General features: G+C 44.1%; 1 protein-coding gene across 1 annotated transcript in view; it reads right to left on the reverse strand.

The window, feature by feature from the left end:
• Positions 1-18,797, reverse strand: part of GLTP (glycolipid transfer protein) — a 54,814-nt gene extending 36,017 nt beyond the window's left edge. Inside the window, exon 1 of the mRNA XM_073672759.1 lies at positions 18,550-18,797. Within this exon, the coding sequence (XP_073528860.1) occupies positions 18,550-18,652 (103 nt within the window). The 5' untranslated portion in view covers positions 18,653-18,797. The remainder of the gene's footprint in view (positions 1-18,549) is intronic.
• Positions 18,798-19,373: the final 576 nt, after the last annotated feature.

Below are 19,373 nucleotides of genomic sequence, written 5' to 3' on the forward strand. Positions count from 1 at the left end.
AAGATATTTAATAAAGTTAGGCATTGTTAAGGGTTTTTTTTCTTTTGGTTTTCCTGGTATATATGTATGTCCACCATCCTGGGCCGTTTTCCTGGTATATATGTATGTCCACCATCCTGGGCCGTTTTCCTGGTATATATGTATGTCCACCATCCTGGGCCGTTTTCCAGGTATATATGTATGTCCACCATCCTGGGCCCCTTTCCAGGTATATATGCATGTCCACCATCCTGGGCCCCTTTCCAGGTATATATGCATGTCCACCATCCTGGGCCCCTTTCCAGGTATATATGCATGTCCACCATCCTGGGCCCCTTTCCAGGTATATATGCATGTCCACCATCCTGGGCCCCTTTCCAGGTATATATGCATGTCCACCATCCTGGGCCCCTTTCCAGGTATATATGTATGTCCACCATCCTGGGCCCCTTTCCAGGTATATATGTATGTCCACCATCCTGGGCCCCTTTCCAGGTATATATGTATGTCCACCATCCTGGGCCCCTTTCCAGGTATATATGTATGTCCACCATCCTGGGCCCCTTTCCAGGTATATATGCATGTCCACCATCCTGGGCCCCTTTCCAGGTATATATGTATGTCCACCATCCTGGGCCCCTTTCCAGGTATATATGTATGTCCACCATCCTGGGCCCCTTTCCAGGTATTTGTGTCCACCATCCTGGGCCCCTTTCCAGGTATTTATGTCCACCATCCTGGGCCCCTTTCCAGGTATTTATGTCCACCATCCTGGGCCCCTTTCCAGGTATTTATGTCCACCATCCTGGGCCCCTTCCAGGTATTTATGTCCACCATCCTGGGCCCCTTTCCAGCCATACATGCCCCCCAATCTTGGGCTTGTTGAAAAGTGGGTTGTCACTTTACTGTGTCAAGCTCTGGAGTTCTAAGTGAAAGCAACACTGATCTGTGGTCGGAGTGGAGTGGCACTGGCCCACCTAAAGTTAGACTTTAAAACAAACATTATTTTATTTATAATACTACTAAAATTATGAGAATCTGTCAGCAGGCTTTTGCTATGTAACCTGAGAGCACCAGGATGCGGAGCCCATAATTCCTGCAATATATGCTAGTCTGCATGTTTTAATTTTGATACAATTACTGTTTTTTCTGCTGTAGATCTAGCAGTGCTCAGAATGCTGAGCCCTATATAACCCCGCCCACACCACTGATTGGCAGGTTTCTGCATACACTGACAGAAAGCTGCTAATCAGTGGTGGACGGCAGGGGTACACAGAACTGGAGGACTGAGGCACAAGACAACTAGTCCTGTAGTGATACAAAACACTGATTTTATTGAAATAGCAGATCACAGCCCAGAAAGTGAAATCACGAGGCTTTGCTGATGAAGTTATATATATTTTTCTATCATTTTGGGATACATATAAGTTAGTGTTTATTTATTGGTAGGTTTTTTTTTTTTACATTGCAAGACCATTATAAAATACTTGCACGTCTACTTTTTGTCTCATCTGTATTGCAGGCTTTTACAAGCTGGGCAATAAGTTATTTTGTTTGAACAGTTAATAAGTTGGCCATGTAATATCTGATTTTATGTTGCCTTGGAAAATGCTGCAGAATATGTTGGCACCACATAAAAGAAAAAAATAACTTACTGGTAATTTTACCTACAATAACTTGCATTAGAAATTGTTACAGTTGTGAAAAATTTATATAAAAAATATATATTTCATTACGTGTGTAAAGACTCTTATCAATACTTGGTGACAGCTGTATCTGTACCCTAAAAATGTAACAGTGGTAGCATAAGACATGGCCATGCTATAATAGGTGTACAGTACCTTAGGCAGGTAGCCCACCCATTTACTGTGCAGAGGCTTTACGCCATCACTTCTGACATCTGGCGATAAGGCTGGTACCATCATAGGATGCAATCCAACTTACATCATTGTGTTCTAACTAAAATAGCAGTATATTGTAATACGATGGGCAGCATGGTGGTTCAGTGGTTAGCACTGCAGCCTTGCAGCGCTGGGGTCCTAGGTTCAAATCCCACCAAGTACAATATCTGCAAGGAGTTTGTATGTTCTCCCCGTGTTTGTGTGGGTTTCCTCCGGGTTCTCTGTTTTCCTCCCATACATTCTAAAGACATACTGATAGGGAATGTGGATTGTGAGCCCCAATGGGGACAGTGACCATAATAATGTCTGTAAAGCGCTGTGGAATTAATGGCACTATATAAGCGAATAAAATAAATACTACATTACATGAGCATATAAAATACACAGGCATCGGTTACAAACTGCTACAGCAACTTTCACATTGACTATCGCGCAGAGAAAACTGCTCTAATAGGTCTGCGTGACGACCCTGATGTACATGTGTGTCATGGTGCCTTAAAGGGGGCTGTCTGCATTTAGAAAACATTAAGCTGCGGTAGTTATAAAAAAGATAAAATAGACAAACAGAGTATTCCTTAACCTCCTGAAGTATAGCGCCGGTCTCAGTCTGTAGCGCTGAGGTCATGTTGACAATGCTGCAGTCAATCACTGAGCTCAGACTCTTCCAGTGTAGATGGCATGAATTGCTGAGCTCACTGATTGGCTGCAGCACTGTCAAAGGGACGTCGGTGCTTCAGACAAACAAACTTGGGCAGAGACTGTGCTAGACTTTACTTTCTATAACCTACATGACCATAGAGACGGCTTAGGAGGGTTGAGCCTACTGACATATTCCCTTTAAAGGGAATCTCTCACCAGGTTTTTGCCACCTAATTTGAGAGACCCAGGGGGCACAAGTAATACTCCATTTATAATTGAAGACAAAGTGAACCATCGTAAAGATTGTATGTCAAGGTGTAACAAAAGGGTTAAATCTGGTGGTAAATATGCCTGCCTAGCAAACACGCAAGATCACCAAGTATATACAAGTACACGAGGGACACCACTGTGTATTATATCTCCTAATGGTTCCCGGTGGAGCCGGCCTATTCCCAATTAGTCCTTAGACAACATATGTAATCTAGGCTCTTTGAATACATTTTTCATATATCATGTTTTGTTTTTATATACTTGTTCAGTACAAATATAAAAGTTTTGCATTTGGGCAATAAAACAAAGTTTTAAAAAGATCAAGCAAAAGTACAATGCATAGTACATTTAGTTTCAAGGGGCTTCAATATTGATAACCTCCCCAGACGGCAGGTGCAGACGAACGCATTTTAAGTCCGTGTGCGATCTGACAAAACATCGGCTTGCACTTGGGCCAATGTTAGTCTATGGGGCTGTACACATGTCCGATTTTATCCTCGGACAGAGTCCGTCTACGAGCCAGACACGGATATCCCTGAGATTCTGCCTCCAAAGCTTATTTTACATGAAAATGGGTTGTTACCAGTGTGAGACATGTAGTGACTGACAGTCTGCGCTCCTGATCTGCATGCCTAACACTGGTAAAATAAGCTCTGGAGGCAGATTCTCAGGGAGATCAGTGTCTGGCCCATAGATCTTAACAGCTTACTTATATGTTAAGAAAAACTAGGATTCCTCTGTAATAAGACATCGAATAGCAGATATCAAAAGTATCACTTTACGCAACTTTCTATAACCTATATGACCATAGAGATGGCTTAGGAGGGTTGATCCTACTGACATTCCCTTTAAAGGAAATCTGTCACCAGGTTTTTGCCACCTAATTTGAGAGCAGCATAATGTAGGAGCTGAGACCCTGATTCCAGTGATGTGTCACTTACTGTTTTAATAAAAATCAGTGTTATATCAGCAGGATATTATCACTACAGGGCTAGGTGTCTCGTGCCTCCTGGTCCAACCATGCATCCACCACTGATTGGCACCCTTCTATATACACTGACTGCTGCCAGTCAGGGGTGTGGGCTGGGTAATACAGAGATCAGCATTTCGAGCACTGCTAGGTTTGCATTGAAAACTCTGATTGTATCAAAACGGCAGCATGCAGCCTAGCAAGTTATACATCACTGGAATCAGGCTCTCAGCCACTACCTCATGCTGCTTTCAGATTACATAGCAAAACATGCTGACATATTCCCTTTAACTGGACACCCAGAAAGAATGATAAGTTTGTTCTCAGCAATAACTAATATGGATGCCATTTGTAAGTAAATCAACACAATGACCAAGCTTTAGCTGCTATTCTAACTAGTCATATACACACACACACACACCACTTTTTATTATTAATTATTATTATTTCTTTTCATAGTTTCTATATGCTTCACCTGTACAAGCCAGGTGACCAAGAACTCCAGCAATTTGCTGCTAAAACCATATACAATTTTTTACCGTACTGAAAAATGCAAGTTACCCACACTATAGTTGCAGCGTGAATGCCACATGATTCGCAGATTTTGTATGCAAAATACAGAAGTGTAATACATATAAGAGAACCAGAATGCCCACTTCATAACAATGCGCCCAAACCTTATAACAGTAGGTGCTACGCATCACTTCTATCTTTGGCAGGTTTTAGGACATACCGCATGAGGCACAGTTACAACCTTGGACAGGACAGTTCTGCACAGGAGACAAACTACACTAAGATATTAACAATTTAATATGGACTCTTAGTTACTTGTAATGAGCCCTAATTACATGTCCTCATAACAAAAGACTGACGTTAAACATCACTGGCTAGTTACAGGTACACAGTTACAGCACAGTTTTACCACCACCATTTCAGTTTGTCTTTACTCCTCTGTACACTAATAAATTGCGTTAGCGGATCTTAGGAGGTTATTGGCCATATAACCAGATCGCTATGTAAGATCGACATTACAGAAAGAACTAAGGATTCATATGGGATATTTTTTTTTTTCTGAGCACTTAGATACTTGAACAGGCGAGTCTCATCTGACAATTTTTTTTTTCCCCCCCCACGTGAGAATTCGGTGACCAGACCAAATTTTACAATTCTGACCAGCGTCACCAGTGACGGAAGCTGGTGTTGAACTTCGGGGTGGGCCATTTATACTCGACACTTCAGGGACCATTTGAACGTTGACACCACTAACAATTAGTGATCTGACAGTGGATACTATTATTTATATGTCCCTTTTGTGTGAGAAACTGTATCATTTAATCATATAGGCATGAGGCATAGGGGTTTAATTGATGCAGGGCAGTATCGGCCTTAGGGCTCATGCACACTGCCGATTTTCTCGGCTAGCACTTGTAACTATGATATACTATGGGGCTGTGCACTGATTGTCAGATCAAAATCGGCAATGAAAGTTTATGGGATATAGATATATATAGAGATATATATATACACGCACTTGGACGACATCCGAGTGTGGTTTAATTATCCCAAACTGACAGAAGTTTTTTTTTGTTCTCTACACGTCCAAGAACAACTGGTGCTACTCTTATCAAACTCTGATCTGAATAACCACACCGGTTTTCTCAGATGTGAACAAGAACAGAGAGCCAGTCAATTTCTAAATTTGCAGACGTGACGGGCCCAAGTTTTACAATAGCTACAAAGAGCATAAAAAAGAATTGTAGATAGACTTGCCCTCTGACCCACAATAACCCTCTAACAACGAGTGATAACCCTTTAACCCATGTCTACTTCACATCTTCATCATATTTTAACCTTTTTTTTTTTAGTTAGGGAGTTATAAGTGTTAAAAGTTGACCAGTCATTTCCCATTTTTACAACAAAATTTTTTTAGGGTCTACATCACATTTGAAGTGACTTGGGAGGGGGGGGGTGGCTAGATGACAGGAAATACCCAAAAGTGACATCATTCTAAAAACTGCACCCCTCAAGGTGCTCAAAAACCACATTCAAGAAGTTTATTAACCCTTCAGGTGCTTCACAGGAACTGAATCACCGTGGAAGGGAAAAAAAAAAAAAAAATGAACATTTAACTTTGCGACAAATTTTTTTTTTTTACTTTAGACCCAATTTTTTGCAATTTCTTCTGAGTACATAGATACTGTTTGGGAGCATGTCAGGGCTCGGAAGGGAAAGAGTGACATTTTGGAACACAGACTGATGGAATGGTCTGTAGGTGTCATGTCTCGTTTGGAGAGCCCCTGATGGTGCCTAACCAGTGGAAACCCCCCAGAAGTGACCCTATATTGGAATTGATCTAGTGTTCCTGTTATGCAAATCTTATAATGTAGTGGCACACACAAGTTGCGTAGAGTGGATCAGGTTGGCACACGCGAGTTGTGCAAGTCACAAATGACTTTAGTAGTCCAGGAATCTGTGGTACAGTTTAAAATATTCTTTATACACAGGCCAGGTTTGTCAGGGCAGGTCTCACAATGTAGTACCCAATGTCAGAAAGCTGGGTTTGCGTCATGGGTCTTCCAGCAGGACAATGATCCCAAACATACTTAAAGAAGCACACAGAAATGGATGGAAACAAAGCGTTGGAGAGTTCTGAAGTGGCCATCAATGAGTCTGGATCTAAATCCCATTGAACACCTGTGGAGAGATGGCACCCTTCAAATATGAGAGACCTGGAGCAGTTTGCAAAAGAAGAATGGTCCAAAATTCCAGTTGAAAGGTGTAAGAAGCGATTGTGATTCTTTTGCAAGCCACTGTACTCCACGGAGTGCGAAGTAATAAGAAGGGCATCACTTTACTAGTGCAAATTCAGACATCTGTTTCACATGTTCTGTACTCAGAACCAACCGTGGGTCTTCTGACATTAACCAGCACACTCATGTGAATACCAGTGGTTGGGCTGGTTTTATATCTCGTTAATCAGACTTTATATATATATGCCGGTTGGCGGGGAATATCATGGTGGCTGGCCTGGTCTGTGACCCGGGGCGGTCAGTGCAAAAGGGGGAATATTTTAGAAAGTTCGTGATGCCACCTGTGGTGTCTGGTGAGGATCACCAGCGCTGCAACAGTCCTCTGAGGCAGATGTTAGGGCAGCTTGTGATGGGACGGCTCCCCACAGGTGGAGCAGGCCTCAGGGCAGTGTAGTAATAGAGAGTGGGTTGTGCTGGGCGTTGTAGTGCAGGGGGAACAATGGCGCCGATGAAAGAATGGAAGGAGGCAGTACAGTGCAGTCATCTGAGATTTTACTCACAGTTCGTAAGACAGCCCACAGGTGCACTGTACAGGTGCAGGCCTTCCGCGTCGCACTGCGTTCACCGGGCAGGGGTTCAATCCTTCCTCAGGCAGCTTGGGAATACCTGGCAGAACCCCACTTTCTCATGTTCCTATTTTGACCGTCTTCACACTAGGTCCTTCTCCCTCCTGCCCTGCGCTGCCCACTCTGAATCCTGTTCAGGTACTCTGAAGTCCCTCCTGTCCGTCGGAGTTACACAGACTTGCTTGACCCTCAGGGGACTAGAACGCGGCTACGATCCCTCTGTCTTCTGACAGATGTTGGGCGTACGGGTGCCATCCTGCACGCGCCATACCCCCTAGGATCCTTTCTTAGAACGGAGCCTACTCCCTGCTCCCCTCCTGGACCTACTGACTTGGTCCTGCTTGTGGAGCAGATCTCCTAATGAGACTCTGCTCCCGGACTGTTCTTCTGAACTGCTCTCCCTAACTGAACAACGGCCACTCTAAGATGGCTTCCCTATTTTATACTCCTACCAAAGTGCTCCCTCTAACTACTTCCTCCACCCACACCCACTACAGGTTCCCCCTACCTTTGGGTTCCCCCCACTCCAGCCAGGGTCAGGGCTCAGCAGCTGCGCTCTGCATGTTGTCCCTCCAGCCGGCCTGGAGTAGTGTAGTGTTGGATGCAGGTGTTTGGGGTTTCGGGCAGCACTCTCTCCTTGCCTGAGAGAAGGGACACACCACACCTCTGGGTGAGGTGCAGTACCTCTGTGGCGACTGAACCCTCAGGGGTGCCACACATATACATACATATATATTATATGGGGTGTGTGTGGGGGGGGGGGGGGGGAGCAGGAGCGGTGGAGGAGCGGTGCACAGGAGGCAGTGTGACGCTCGCAAGCCCTGCACTGGGAAGATGGGGTACTCGGAGCCGGGTCCGACGTTGAGAACGGGGATGCAGTCGTGGCCGGGACCCGTTCCGTGCCCAGGGCCGTCACATTAAAAATGATGTTAGGGCTTTCCGGGTTGAGTGGTAATTGTCGACTACGCCACCTGTGATGTCTGGTGATGCGCCACCAGCGCCGCTACAGTCCGCTGAGGCCCGGTGTCATGGCGGCTAAAGTTCTTGCTGCTCCCCACAGGCGGAGGGGGGCCTCAGGGCAGGCAAGGCAGGATGAAGGGGGTAGTAGTAGCAGCACGGGGAGTGCGGGCACCGCATCGCGTGGTATGGCGCGTAATGAATAGTCCGGAGGCCATAGGGATGAATTTCCAAGGCTTTACTCACAGTTCTCATAAGCAGCGCAAGGCTTCTCCCTGCTCCTCGCGGAGTCCTGCGGCCACCAGGGACGGGGGTCCGACTACCTCTGAGGAAGTCCAGTGTTCGGTAGCGTCCCTACACCAGAGTGTTCCTGCACTACAGACTTTACCCTTTCCCGTCTGTGCGTGTGTAGATAGGCCGGGTCTCCCTCTGAGTTCCTCTCAGGTGTAGGGCTCGGGTGGCAATTCCTCTCCATCCGAGGCCTGGCGGGATCCTCAGGGCCTAACCGGGCTTTCCCGTCCTGGACATAGAGTACGAGGTAGGGTGTCGGGGGCCGGTACCCCTCTTGCAGCCGGAATCCCTCTGAATAGATCAGGTAGGCGAGGACAGGTGGCGTGCTCCGCTCCGTCTGCATCCTCCCCGGGACCCATTTGCTAGGGAGCCACACTCTAAAGCTCCCGGGCCTTCTTGATCCTGGTCCTTGGCCGGGTTGAGACATTCCTCGTCTGCAACCTACCTCTCGTCCCAAAGATCGGGGTACGAGGGCTGTGTCCCATGCAGGTGCAGGCCCACACAGGATCTGCACTCCCGGAGGGAAGTCACATTACACACAGTAATTTAGACCGCTTGACAGCCCAAGAACCGCCAAAGAACAGACTAACGAAGAACCAAGATCAAAGATGGCATTCTATTAAATATGAAATTAGAAGTGTAACTAACTAACTGTTCCTCCACCCACACCCACTAACTGGTTCCTACCACTATGTGTTCCCCAGTCTCCCTGTAACCAGGGGAGCCGCACCTAGTGCATACTAGCTCCCTCTGGTGGAGAAATGTGGTGTTGGATGCAAAAGGCTAGATCACTACCATCACACTGGCCTTACGTCAGAGGAGGAACACCACACTCCATTGAAGAAGTGCAGCATTCCTGTGGCGGTCGAACCCTCAGGGGCGCCACAGCAGCAGCTACCAGCTGCAGCCTACACTGTCCCCACTGCTAAAGAAAATGAATATTCACTGCTCCCCACGCCCATTGGGCGTGGGGAGCTCTGAATATTCATGCTCCTTAATAGCGGCACACAGCGGAGCAAAGCGCAGCTCCTGCTGCTGCCGGAATCGCGTGTGCCCGCTGTTAAAGGGCATGAATATTCAACCTCTCTTCATGCCCATGGGAGTGGAGAGGGGTGAATATTCATGCCCTTTAATGAGCGGGCACAGGAGATAGCCGGCAGCAGGAGCTGTAGGCTCCCCTGTCTGCCGGCTATGAAGGAGAGTGAAGTCATTGCTCCCCGTGCACACAGTCCCGGCGTGGGGAGCAGTGACTTCCAGCAGCTGATCTCTCCTTGTGAGCCGCGCATGGCAGTGACGTCATGCGCGGCTCACATGGAGAGATCAGTGCAGGCAGACAGGACGCAGCGCTGGAGGAGAGAAGAGAGGAGAGTAGGAGTGTTTATTTTTTTTTGTATGTGCATCTTGATGGGGATGAGGGGTGCCGTGCATACCAGGATGGAGACCACGTATTAAAGGAAGGGGGGCATATATACCAGGATGGGGGATATTGTCAGAATTGGGCGACATTACCCCTATACCAGTGTCAGCAGAAGACCCCCACCACACACACACACACTTAAAAGTGCATCATGACCATATTTTCTGCTTAAAGGGGGGATACGTGGCACTCCTTAAACTTAAGGGTGCTCAGATAGGATTCCACTCCAATTTATGAAAAGTAAGAATCTGGCACTCCCAATTTCAGTGAAAAGATTTCAAAAACAATTTTTTATTATCATGATTCATTAGAGTTAACGTTTCGGCCTCATTCGGCCTTCATCAGAACAAGGATCTGCCCAGTGGATACAAGGGGAGTCAACCAGTGGCAGGGTTATATGGAAGAGAAAAATATCGATGCTCAGCAAAGCGCTTGGGGAAAAGCACTACCGTGCTGTGTGTGATGCGCCCCACTGGTTGACTCCCCTTGTATCCACTGGGCAGATCCTGGTTCTGATGAAGGGCGAATGAGGCCGAAACGTTAACTCTAATGAATCATGATAATAAAAAATTGTTTTTGAAATCTTTTCACTGAAATTGGGAGTGCCAGATTCTTACTTTTCATATTTTCTGCTTAAATTTTTTATTTTCCTCCTCTAAAACCTAGGTGCGTCTTATGGTCCGAAAGATACGAGATGTATGTATGTATGTATGTATGTATGTATGTATGTGATTGGCATCTGCACAGTCGCAGCTACAGCCAGCCACAAAATTTTGCACAGTCACATGTCTGGACCCAGAGAGAGTCATAGGCTATGTTGGGAGACAAAATTTTAACCCTGCATGTTCCAATTCACCAAACAATTTTGCCCCCATCTACATAATGGGGAAAAAGTGAAAGTAAAAGTGTTGGAGGCAAATTGACAGCAGCCACATGTGAACAAGGGAGAATTAAAGAATGAGAGCGAAGGCGCCAAAGAGTATACCGTACAGTTGCTAAAGTGGGGCCCCGACATGGGCTACTCATACTCACAAAATGCGCCACACACTACCACGTGCTTGAACACATATACCACCCTCAGCACACACAAAACTCATCTCACAAAGATTTGTCAGGCTGCCAATAGCAACCAATCACAGCTCAGCTTCTATTTTGCTACAGTTAATTAATCTGAGCGGTGATTGGTTAATATAGGCAACAAAGGACATTCTCAGTATAACAAAGCTTGTGTAAGGTAATAAGATGTCAGTTAGGGTGTGTTGGTGGAAAGGCTGATGTCAGTCACAATACTTCTATGTAACTGGCAGTTTCTATATCCTCTCACAGACTATTTTTACCACAATAATGCCTCATAAGAAAAGGAATTTCATGGCACGAATGTCAGCTGATGCGAAAAGAAAAGCTGCAATACGGGCCAATGAAAAATGTGAAGACCGAGAAACAAGGCTAACACACATGAGAACAGCAGCTACTTCCTCAAGAGCCAATGAACTTTCTGAGCAGAGGGAAGCGAGGCTTGCAGACAAGAGAAGAAGAGCAGCTTCCTCAACGGCCAATGTGTTTTGTGCTTTTTGTGTGGAGAATAAATTTTTGTTAACACATTCTATTTTGCCAACAGCAGTTATTAACCCGGGTAGTACAGTACAGACCAAAAGTTTGGACACACCTTCTCATTTAAAGATTTTTCTGTATTTTCATGACTATGAAAATTGTACATTCACACTGAAGGCATCAAAACTATGAATTAACAAATGTGGAATTATATACTTAACAAAAAAGTGTGAAACCACTGAAAATAGGTCATATTCTAGGTTCTTCAAAGTAGCCACCTTTTGCTTTGATGACTGCTTTGCACACTCTTGGCATTTTCTTGATGAGCTTCAAGAGGTAGTCACTGGAAATGGTCTTCCAACAATCTTGAAGGAGTTCCCAGAGATGCTTAGCACTTGTTGGCCCTTTTGCCTTCACTCTGCGGTCCAGCTCACCCCAAACCATCTCGATTGGGTTCAGGTCTGGTGACTGTGGAGGCCAGGTTATCTGGCATAGCACCCCATCTCTCTCCTACTTGGTCAAATAGCCCTTACACAGCCTGGAGGTGTGTTTGGGGTTATTGTCCTGTTGAAAAATATATGATGGTCCAACTAAACGCAAACTGGATGGAATAGCATGCCGCTGCAAGATGCTGTGGTAGCCATGCTGGCTCAGTATGCCTTCAATTTTGAATAAATCCCCAACAGTGTCACCAGCAAAGCACCCCCACACCATCACACCTCCTCCTCCATGCTTCATGATGGGAACCAGGCATGTAGAGTCCATCCGTTCACCTTTTCTGCGTCGCACAAAAACACGGTGGTTGGAACCAAAGATCTCAAATTTGGACTCATCAGACCAAGCACAAATTTCCACTGGTCTAATGTCCATTCCTTGTGTTCTTTAGCCCAAACCAGTCTCTTCTGCTTGCTGCCTGTCCTTAGCAGTGGTTTCCTAGCAGCTATTTTACCATGAAGGCCTGCTGCACAAAGTCTCCTCTTAACAGTTGTTGAAGAGATGTGTCTGCTGCAAGAACTCTGTGTGGCATTGACCTGGTCTCTAATCTGAGCTGCTGTTAACCTGCGATTTCTGAGGCTGGTGACTCGGATAAACTTATCCTCAGAAGCAGAGGTGACTCTTGGTCTTCCTTTCCTGGGGTGGTCCTCATGTGAGCCAGTTTCTTTGTAGCACTTGATGGTTTTTGCAACTGCACTTGGGGACACTTTCAAAGTTTTCCCAATTTTTCGGACTAACTGAGCTTCATTTCTTAAAGTAATGATGGCCACTTATTTTTCTTTACTTAGCTGCTTTTTTCTGGCCAAAATACAAATTCTAACAGTCTATTCAGCTGTGTATCCACCAGACTTCTGCACAACACAACTGATGGTCTCAACCCCATTTATAAGGCAAGAAATCCCACTTATTAAACCTGACAGGGCACACCTGTGAAGTGAAAACCATTTCCGGTGACTACCTCTTGAAGCTCATCAAGAGAATGCCAAGAGTGTGCAAAGCAGTCATCAAAGCAAAAGGTGGCTACTTTGAAGAACCTAGAATATAAGACATATTTTCAGTTGTTTCACACTTTTTTATTAAGTATATAATTCCACATGTGTTAATTCATAGTTTTGATGCCTTCAGTGTGAATGTACAATTTTCATAGTCATGAAAATACAGAAAAATCTTTAAATGAGAAGGTGTGTACTAATATATACATTATACACATATATATATATATATATATATATATATATATATATATATATATATATATATATATATATATATATTTATTTTTTTTAATTGATTAAATACTTGAAGACTACAGGTCATAAACAAACAAACAAACAACACGATTTTACGTGGACACTGATGTCTGTCCAGAAAAAGCAAAAAGCACACGAAAAGACCTGAAAAATGTCAAATTTGGGAACAGAGGGGATCACTATGGCATTACCTTTTTTTTTTAGCATTCTTAGATTCTTATTTTAAAAAAGATTGGACAACCCCTTTGGGTTGATCGCTGGACAGCAGCATTAGTTTTGCACTGGAGCTCTAGACCCCTTTTCTACGACAGGGCTGTTCAGATATATCATTTTACAATTACAACTTGGCAATTCCTCTCCTACGATTGCTGAGCATACTCTAGAACTACTCGTTTCACAACATCTGGTTATTCCAGTTTGGCATTTTTGTTATATATACTGCATTATTACCAACCTGCAAGTCATTTTATGTGCATCATCAAAAGGATAGTTATTAAACATACTGGCAACTTAAAGGCAGTAATATAAAGAATTTATGTTAATCATCCAGTGACAAATATATAGTTAAGTGATCATAGGTCTATGGATCTAAGGAAGGTGCATGGTTACGCACACAATGAAAAACAATGTACGTTTATCATTTTTGACTAGTCCCATCGATCCAGCACATAAGTATCGATTGTCAGGGGAAGGGAGAAGAAATCCGAAAAGCTGTGAATATATCCAAAACAATGCATGAAATACAGAAATGCTATTCATTCCTGCTCACTGGCAAATCATTGTTCCACACAAGCAGAAATATATTATATATATATATATATATATATATATATATATATATATATATATATTCTGGCAGAGGTCTCCGATGTGGACAATAGAAGGGCCTGTTATCTGATGATGAAGGCGACGTTTATTATGGACGACAAGAGTAGACATTTAAAATAATGTCAACTAGAGTTTAGAAGACAAAGGGTTAGGAAGAATGTGCTGCGGTTTGTACTCTACGTATAGTAGAACTGTATGTTTTTGGTGCTGGCATCCTAGAAATGCATTTCTGTCATTCTACTGCTCCGAAAACGCAATGAGGTGAGGTCAGGAAAAAAAAACAAAACAGCAACACCAAGTACATGTATATACTTTTCTAGTTTGGGAAGGTTTAACGAGGATCTTCCCAAAGCTTGAAAATTAAATGCCATCTAAACTTTATGGTCAGCACGGTGGCTCAGTGGTTAGCACTGCTGGCGTCCTGGGTTCAAATCCCACAAAGGCCAAACCATTTGCAGGTGTTGTATGTTCTCCTCGTGTTTGCATGGGTTTCCTCCAGGTTATCCAGTTTCCTCCCTCAGTCTAAAAAGACATACTGATAGGGAATGTAGATTGTGAGCCCCAATGGGGACAGTGACGATAATGTATGTAAAGCGCTGTGGAATATGATGGCGGTATATAAGAAAAGCATAATAAATAATTTTGTAATTTACATTGAAATGTGGTTTCAAAGCCAAGTTATTGGGGTCTGACTCTAGAAGGATATGTTAAATACATACATTCATCAGGATATAAAATCAAACACAAAAATAAGAAATGGTGATAAAAGGTTAGGAGTTTGGGGGGGGGGGTGATTGAGGGAGCGAAGGGGACAGACACTGGTACAACAGCAATGATGCTTGAAGAAAAGTTTTGCTAAAAAACAAACAAAAACGTAATAAACAAACTACTCCTCCTTACAGACAAAAAGAAGAAAAAAAAAAAAAAAAAAAAAAACACATTAGTAAGGCTACGCCTTAGTGCTGATTGTTTTCTTCATGGACAGCACCCGGATCCATAGAGTTTCATTCACACAAGTTTTAAAAGCGGTATCCATGAGAGCATGTCCTATTCTGATCAGATTTTGCCATTAAAAAGTCAATGGAGATCCGTGTAAAACAGACGACACACAGAAGACACTTTGTACTGCGCAGTTCCATCCAAGTGTCATCAGATTTTAAAAGATACATAGTTAAGAGTCAATGAACAAACGTTCAGACAGTCTACCTGCTTCAGTGAAAAATAAACTGATAGGTGTCATCCTAGTTTTTTTCTTAAGAAACCCCCCCCCCCGCCCCCAGAACAGTCCGTTTCACTTGGATGATAACACACATGGTGGATGGGTGAATCCAGCCTAAGGGGGTGTTCTGACAATCTACATCTAAGTAAACATGGCCGTACTTCCTTTCCTATGTTACAGTTTTTGGGACAATGCAGGGAATCCTTCATGGTTTATAGAGGAGATGGACTACATTTCTAATAGGACTACTGTGTGAACATACTCTTTCCAGTGGAAATGACAGTATACTGCCAATCAATCTCATTATAGTCAGATAACGGTAGTCATTAATGATATCTGGATCGAGAAACAACAGCTATTCCTTCCATATTAAAATAAAAACTCCGGCACATTTGAGGGAAAGTATAGACAGATCCTATTACTGATCACATTCAGCTCAGATTCTGCTCCTGTGATGTAGCAGAACAATAGACACAGATGTAAAATCAGCCTAAAGCCCCCGTCTCACATAGCGAGATCGCTGCTGTGTCACGGTTTTGGTGACGCAACAGCGACTTCACCAGCGATGTCGCTATGTGTGACACTTTGCAGCGATCAGGCCCCTGCTGCGAGGTCGCTGATCGCTGCAAAGTGTCCTGGACCATTTTTTGGTCGTTGCCCTCCTGCTGGTCAGCACACATCGCTGTGTGTGACCAGCAATCAGGCTGGTAACCATGATAAACATCGGGTTACTAGGGGCACACGCACACCTAGTAACCCGTTGTTTCTCATGGTTACCACTCTGCTACAGTGAGCGGAAGGTTACCGCTCACCGTAGCAGAGTGGTAACCATGATAAACAACGGGTTACTAGGTGCGCGTGTGCTCCTAGTAACCCGATGTTTACCATGGTTACCAGCCTGCTCCTGCTTCAGCAGGCTGGTAACGGGAGCAGGACATCGTGGAAAGATTCTTTCCACGATGTCGCTGCTCCCCTGATCGTTGGTGAGCCTGCCTGTTTGACAGCTCACCAGCGACCACATAGCGACGCAGCAATGATCCCGAACAGGTCGTATCGTTGTCGGGATCGTTGCAGCGTCGCCAAGTGTGACGGGGCCTTAAGGCCACGGCCCCACTATCAGTATTTGGTCAGTATTTTTTCTCAGGAGTGGAAGCCAAAACCAAGTGAGGAACAATCAGAGAGAAGGTATAATAGAAACAAGTCACCAATTTTGCATTTATCACCCACTCCTGAGAAAAAAATATTGACCAGATACTGATAGTGGGGCTGTGGTCTAAAGCCAGGTCAATACGTGTGCCATCCGAGTGTCCGCCCTTTACATCCGTATTTATTAATCAACAATGTAAAATGTACATGATTAAATACAGCTTCCTCTGCTAATAATGGCACCTTCTGTGTCAAAATCGGATGTAATACAGATAATCCATATGGAATCAGATTTATTTTTTTGCGCATCCATAGAACTGAATAGGTGAGTCTCATCTGAAATATGATAGAATAGTGTGCACTGTGATTTTTTTTCTCACTGGCACTTGGTCTATTTAAAAAAAACAACAACAAAAAAACCTGTCATATGAACAGCCTATTGAATTACATTGGTCAAAGCGCTGTCCGATTTTAACATGGACAACACATGCCTGTATAATACGCTTGTCTGAACAAGCCCTTACACTGGTTTCCAGGACCAACATTCACAATCTAAGCGCGGTCAGCAATGTCCCGAAAGGCTGTGGCTCTCCTGACCCAAACGCAGGCTCTTCTATTCTTATGAGGCTGTAGAGTCCGGATCAGGAGACTCAAGTGTGAAATCGGCATTGGTAAACTTTGCATAAATGTTAAATCTCCTGTATAATAGAAGTTCTGCATAACCAGTAAGACAGATGTCTAGTTGAACCTCAAAACACATTTCCCTAAATTAATACATGCAAGGGCGCAGTCCGATGTCCATATAAATTGGGGAAAGATGACAACGGAATGCATGGACTTGCCGGTGGCTCTCCTCACCCAAGCATGAAAGCTGCACAGAAATACACGAAGATGTCACGCTCAGGTAGGGAAGACCGATGGCCAGTCCATGATCCTTTTTCTTTTTTTTGGTTCAATTTATACAGCCGCCTGACTGCACCCCAATTCTGTGGCATTTCCCTAGTCATAACAGCGCGTATTAAATTGTAAAGACATTGATTGGGTGGGGTATTAGCCTTACTGTCATATTACTGATCTTTCAACTTCCTGACATATATAATGAGAAAAACCCATAGGATCAGTGGTTTGCAGTGTTTATTTACAGCACTGTAAAACCCACCAAGGACAATATCTGCAAGTAATCTGTATGTTCTCCCCTTGTCTGCATGGGTTTCCTCCCACACTCCGAAGACATACTGATAGATTCCCTATCTTGTGAGCCCTGATGGGGACAGTGATGAGGTCTGTAAGGCACTGCGGAGTTTGATGGTGATACACAAATACATTAAATAAACTAATACATGGACAAGTTTTCATAGCGATCAGGTTCCTGCTTAAATTATATCAGCAATATGATTGATCAGTCTGGGCAAAAATTTTTTTTTTTTTTTTTACTTTGCACCAATCTTTAGAAATCTTTCACAAAGACTTTTCAGATGTTGAATCTACTGTTATATTCTTATACAAAACAAATATACAAAAGTATGAATGCAGCTTTAAAATGGTGCACACACATAAAGCCTTGTGCACAGGCCTTACATAGCAGATCAGAGTTCCTGTAGTTCCATAATGTGGACCTTTGAGCTCACCAAGTACCTCAGCCTTGAGCCTCCATCGGGCACTGCGCCTCCATCGGGCACTGCGCCTCGTATTCTACTTTTAAAGGAATTCTTCTAGGGCAGAAATACTGATAGAATATGGCTGCACTATAACACTTTGTCTAAAATAAAAAATAAAATTCCAGATGAGTCCATGAGAAAAGTCTGTCAGGCCTGTGTACAACACTGGGGGCATGTAAAAGGCAGGGTGCGACAGCGGCACATAATGGAGGGAGCTGTTCTCACCTGACAGGTACGTTCTGCAACTGCAGGGAACGGGACATTTCCAGAATAGGGAATTGCTATGTAAGCAGTTCTTGGAGTGGAAGAGATGGGTGGATTTTTATAAAAGTATTAATAATTACATGAATGTATTATTGTACATGAGATATATATAGATAGATAGATAGATAGATAGATAGATATTCTCAATACCTAAATCCTCTAAGCAGCAATCTGCTATAACATAGTGACCCAGCAAAAATAATCGGAGACTTTGAGGAAGTGGCATAAAGGGATCAGCAGTTATCACTGGATACATGGGTAAAGCCATTACTGAGATCAGACGTCACACTAACATATAATGTGAGCTCTATGGCACCGGTGACTACACAGACACTTACCGAAAAAAGAAGGGAGGTGAGACACGGAGTCCAAGAAACTGCAGGTGTCTATCTGCTTATCGGCAGGTAATGGCTTGAACTGGTGCTGAAGAAGAATAGCCATGATGAGGCCGGAATGCAGAGCTCAGTGTTCCCGGTAAATGCCGCTTGTCACGCTTCCCTCTCGCTTACTGCCCGGGATCTGACAAACACGGAACTATACTACTCAGCCCTCTCACTATACAGCTGACTGAGGGGGCGGCGCTACTGGAAAGCGTCGCATCCAATCAGCGTGTAAATAAGCAGCCAATCGGAAAATAGTACTCCTGACGGTGACGTCACAAACCTGTGCAACACTGGGCAGTTGTTCTTCTGACCTATCCGCGATGCGATGTTGGCGCTCAGCCAATGGGCTTCTCGCTATAGAGGAGCGCAGGTTTTCGCATCTGTGAATAAATAATATGAGCTAAGATGGAAGCGAAGTTTAGTCCTGAATAATGAATGAGCACTTTCCTCCGACAGTACACGCTGTCAGCTGACGGGAGGACGAGCTGCAGGCTGCTCTTCCCATAAGATATTACTATAACTGAGCTGTAAAAACTACCAGTGGTCCCTAGGGGGCAGAGGCCACACCAAGGCTGGGGTAACACATAGACTAGCTGTGACACAGGTCGTTTGGCGAAACATTGCAATGTAATACAGGCGCAGCTCACTAAATGAGAAGATCATCAAAAAGATAATTTATTTCAGTTCAATACAAAAAGTGGTTGATACCTTTTAATGGCTAACTGAAAAGAAGGTAACAAATTGCAAGCTTTCCAGACTACTCAGGTCTCTTCATCAGA

Source organism: Phyllobates terribilis, unplaced genomic scaffold (genome assembly GCF_046119375.1).
Source record: "Phyllobates terribilis strain yellow unplaced genomic scaffold, ASM4611937v1 Scaffold_1__5_contigs__length_1240528914, whole genome shotgun sequence".
Classification (NCBI taxonomy): domain Eukaryota; kingdom Metazoa; phylum Chordata; class Amphibia; order Anura; family Dendrobatidae; genus Phyllobates; species Phyllobates terribilis.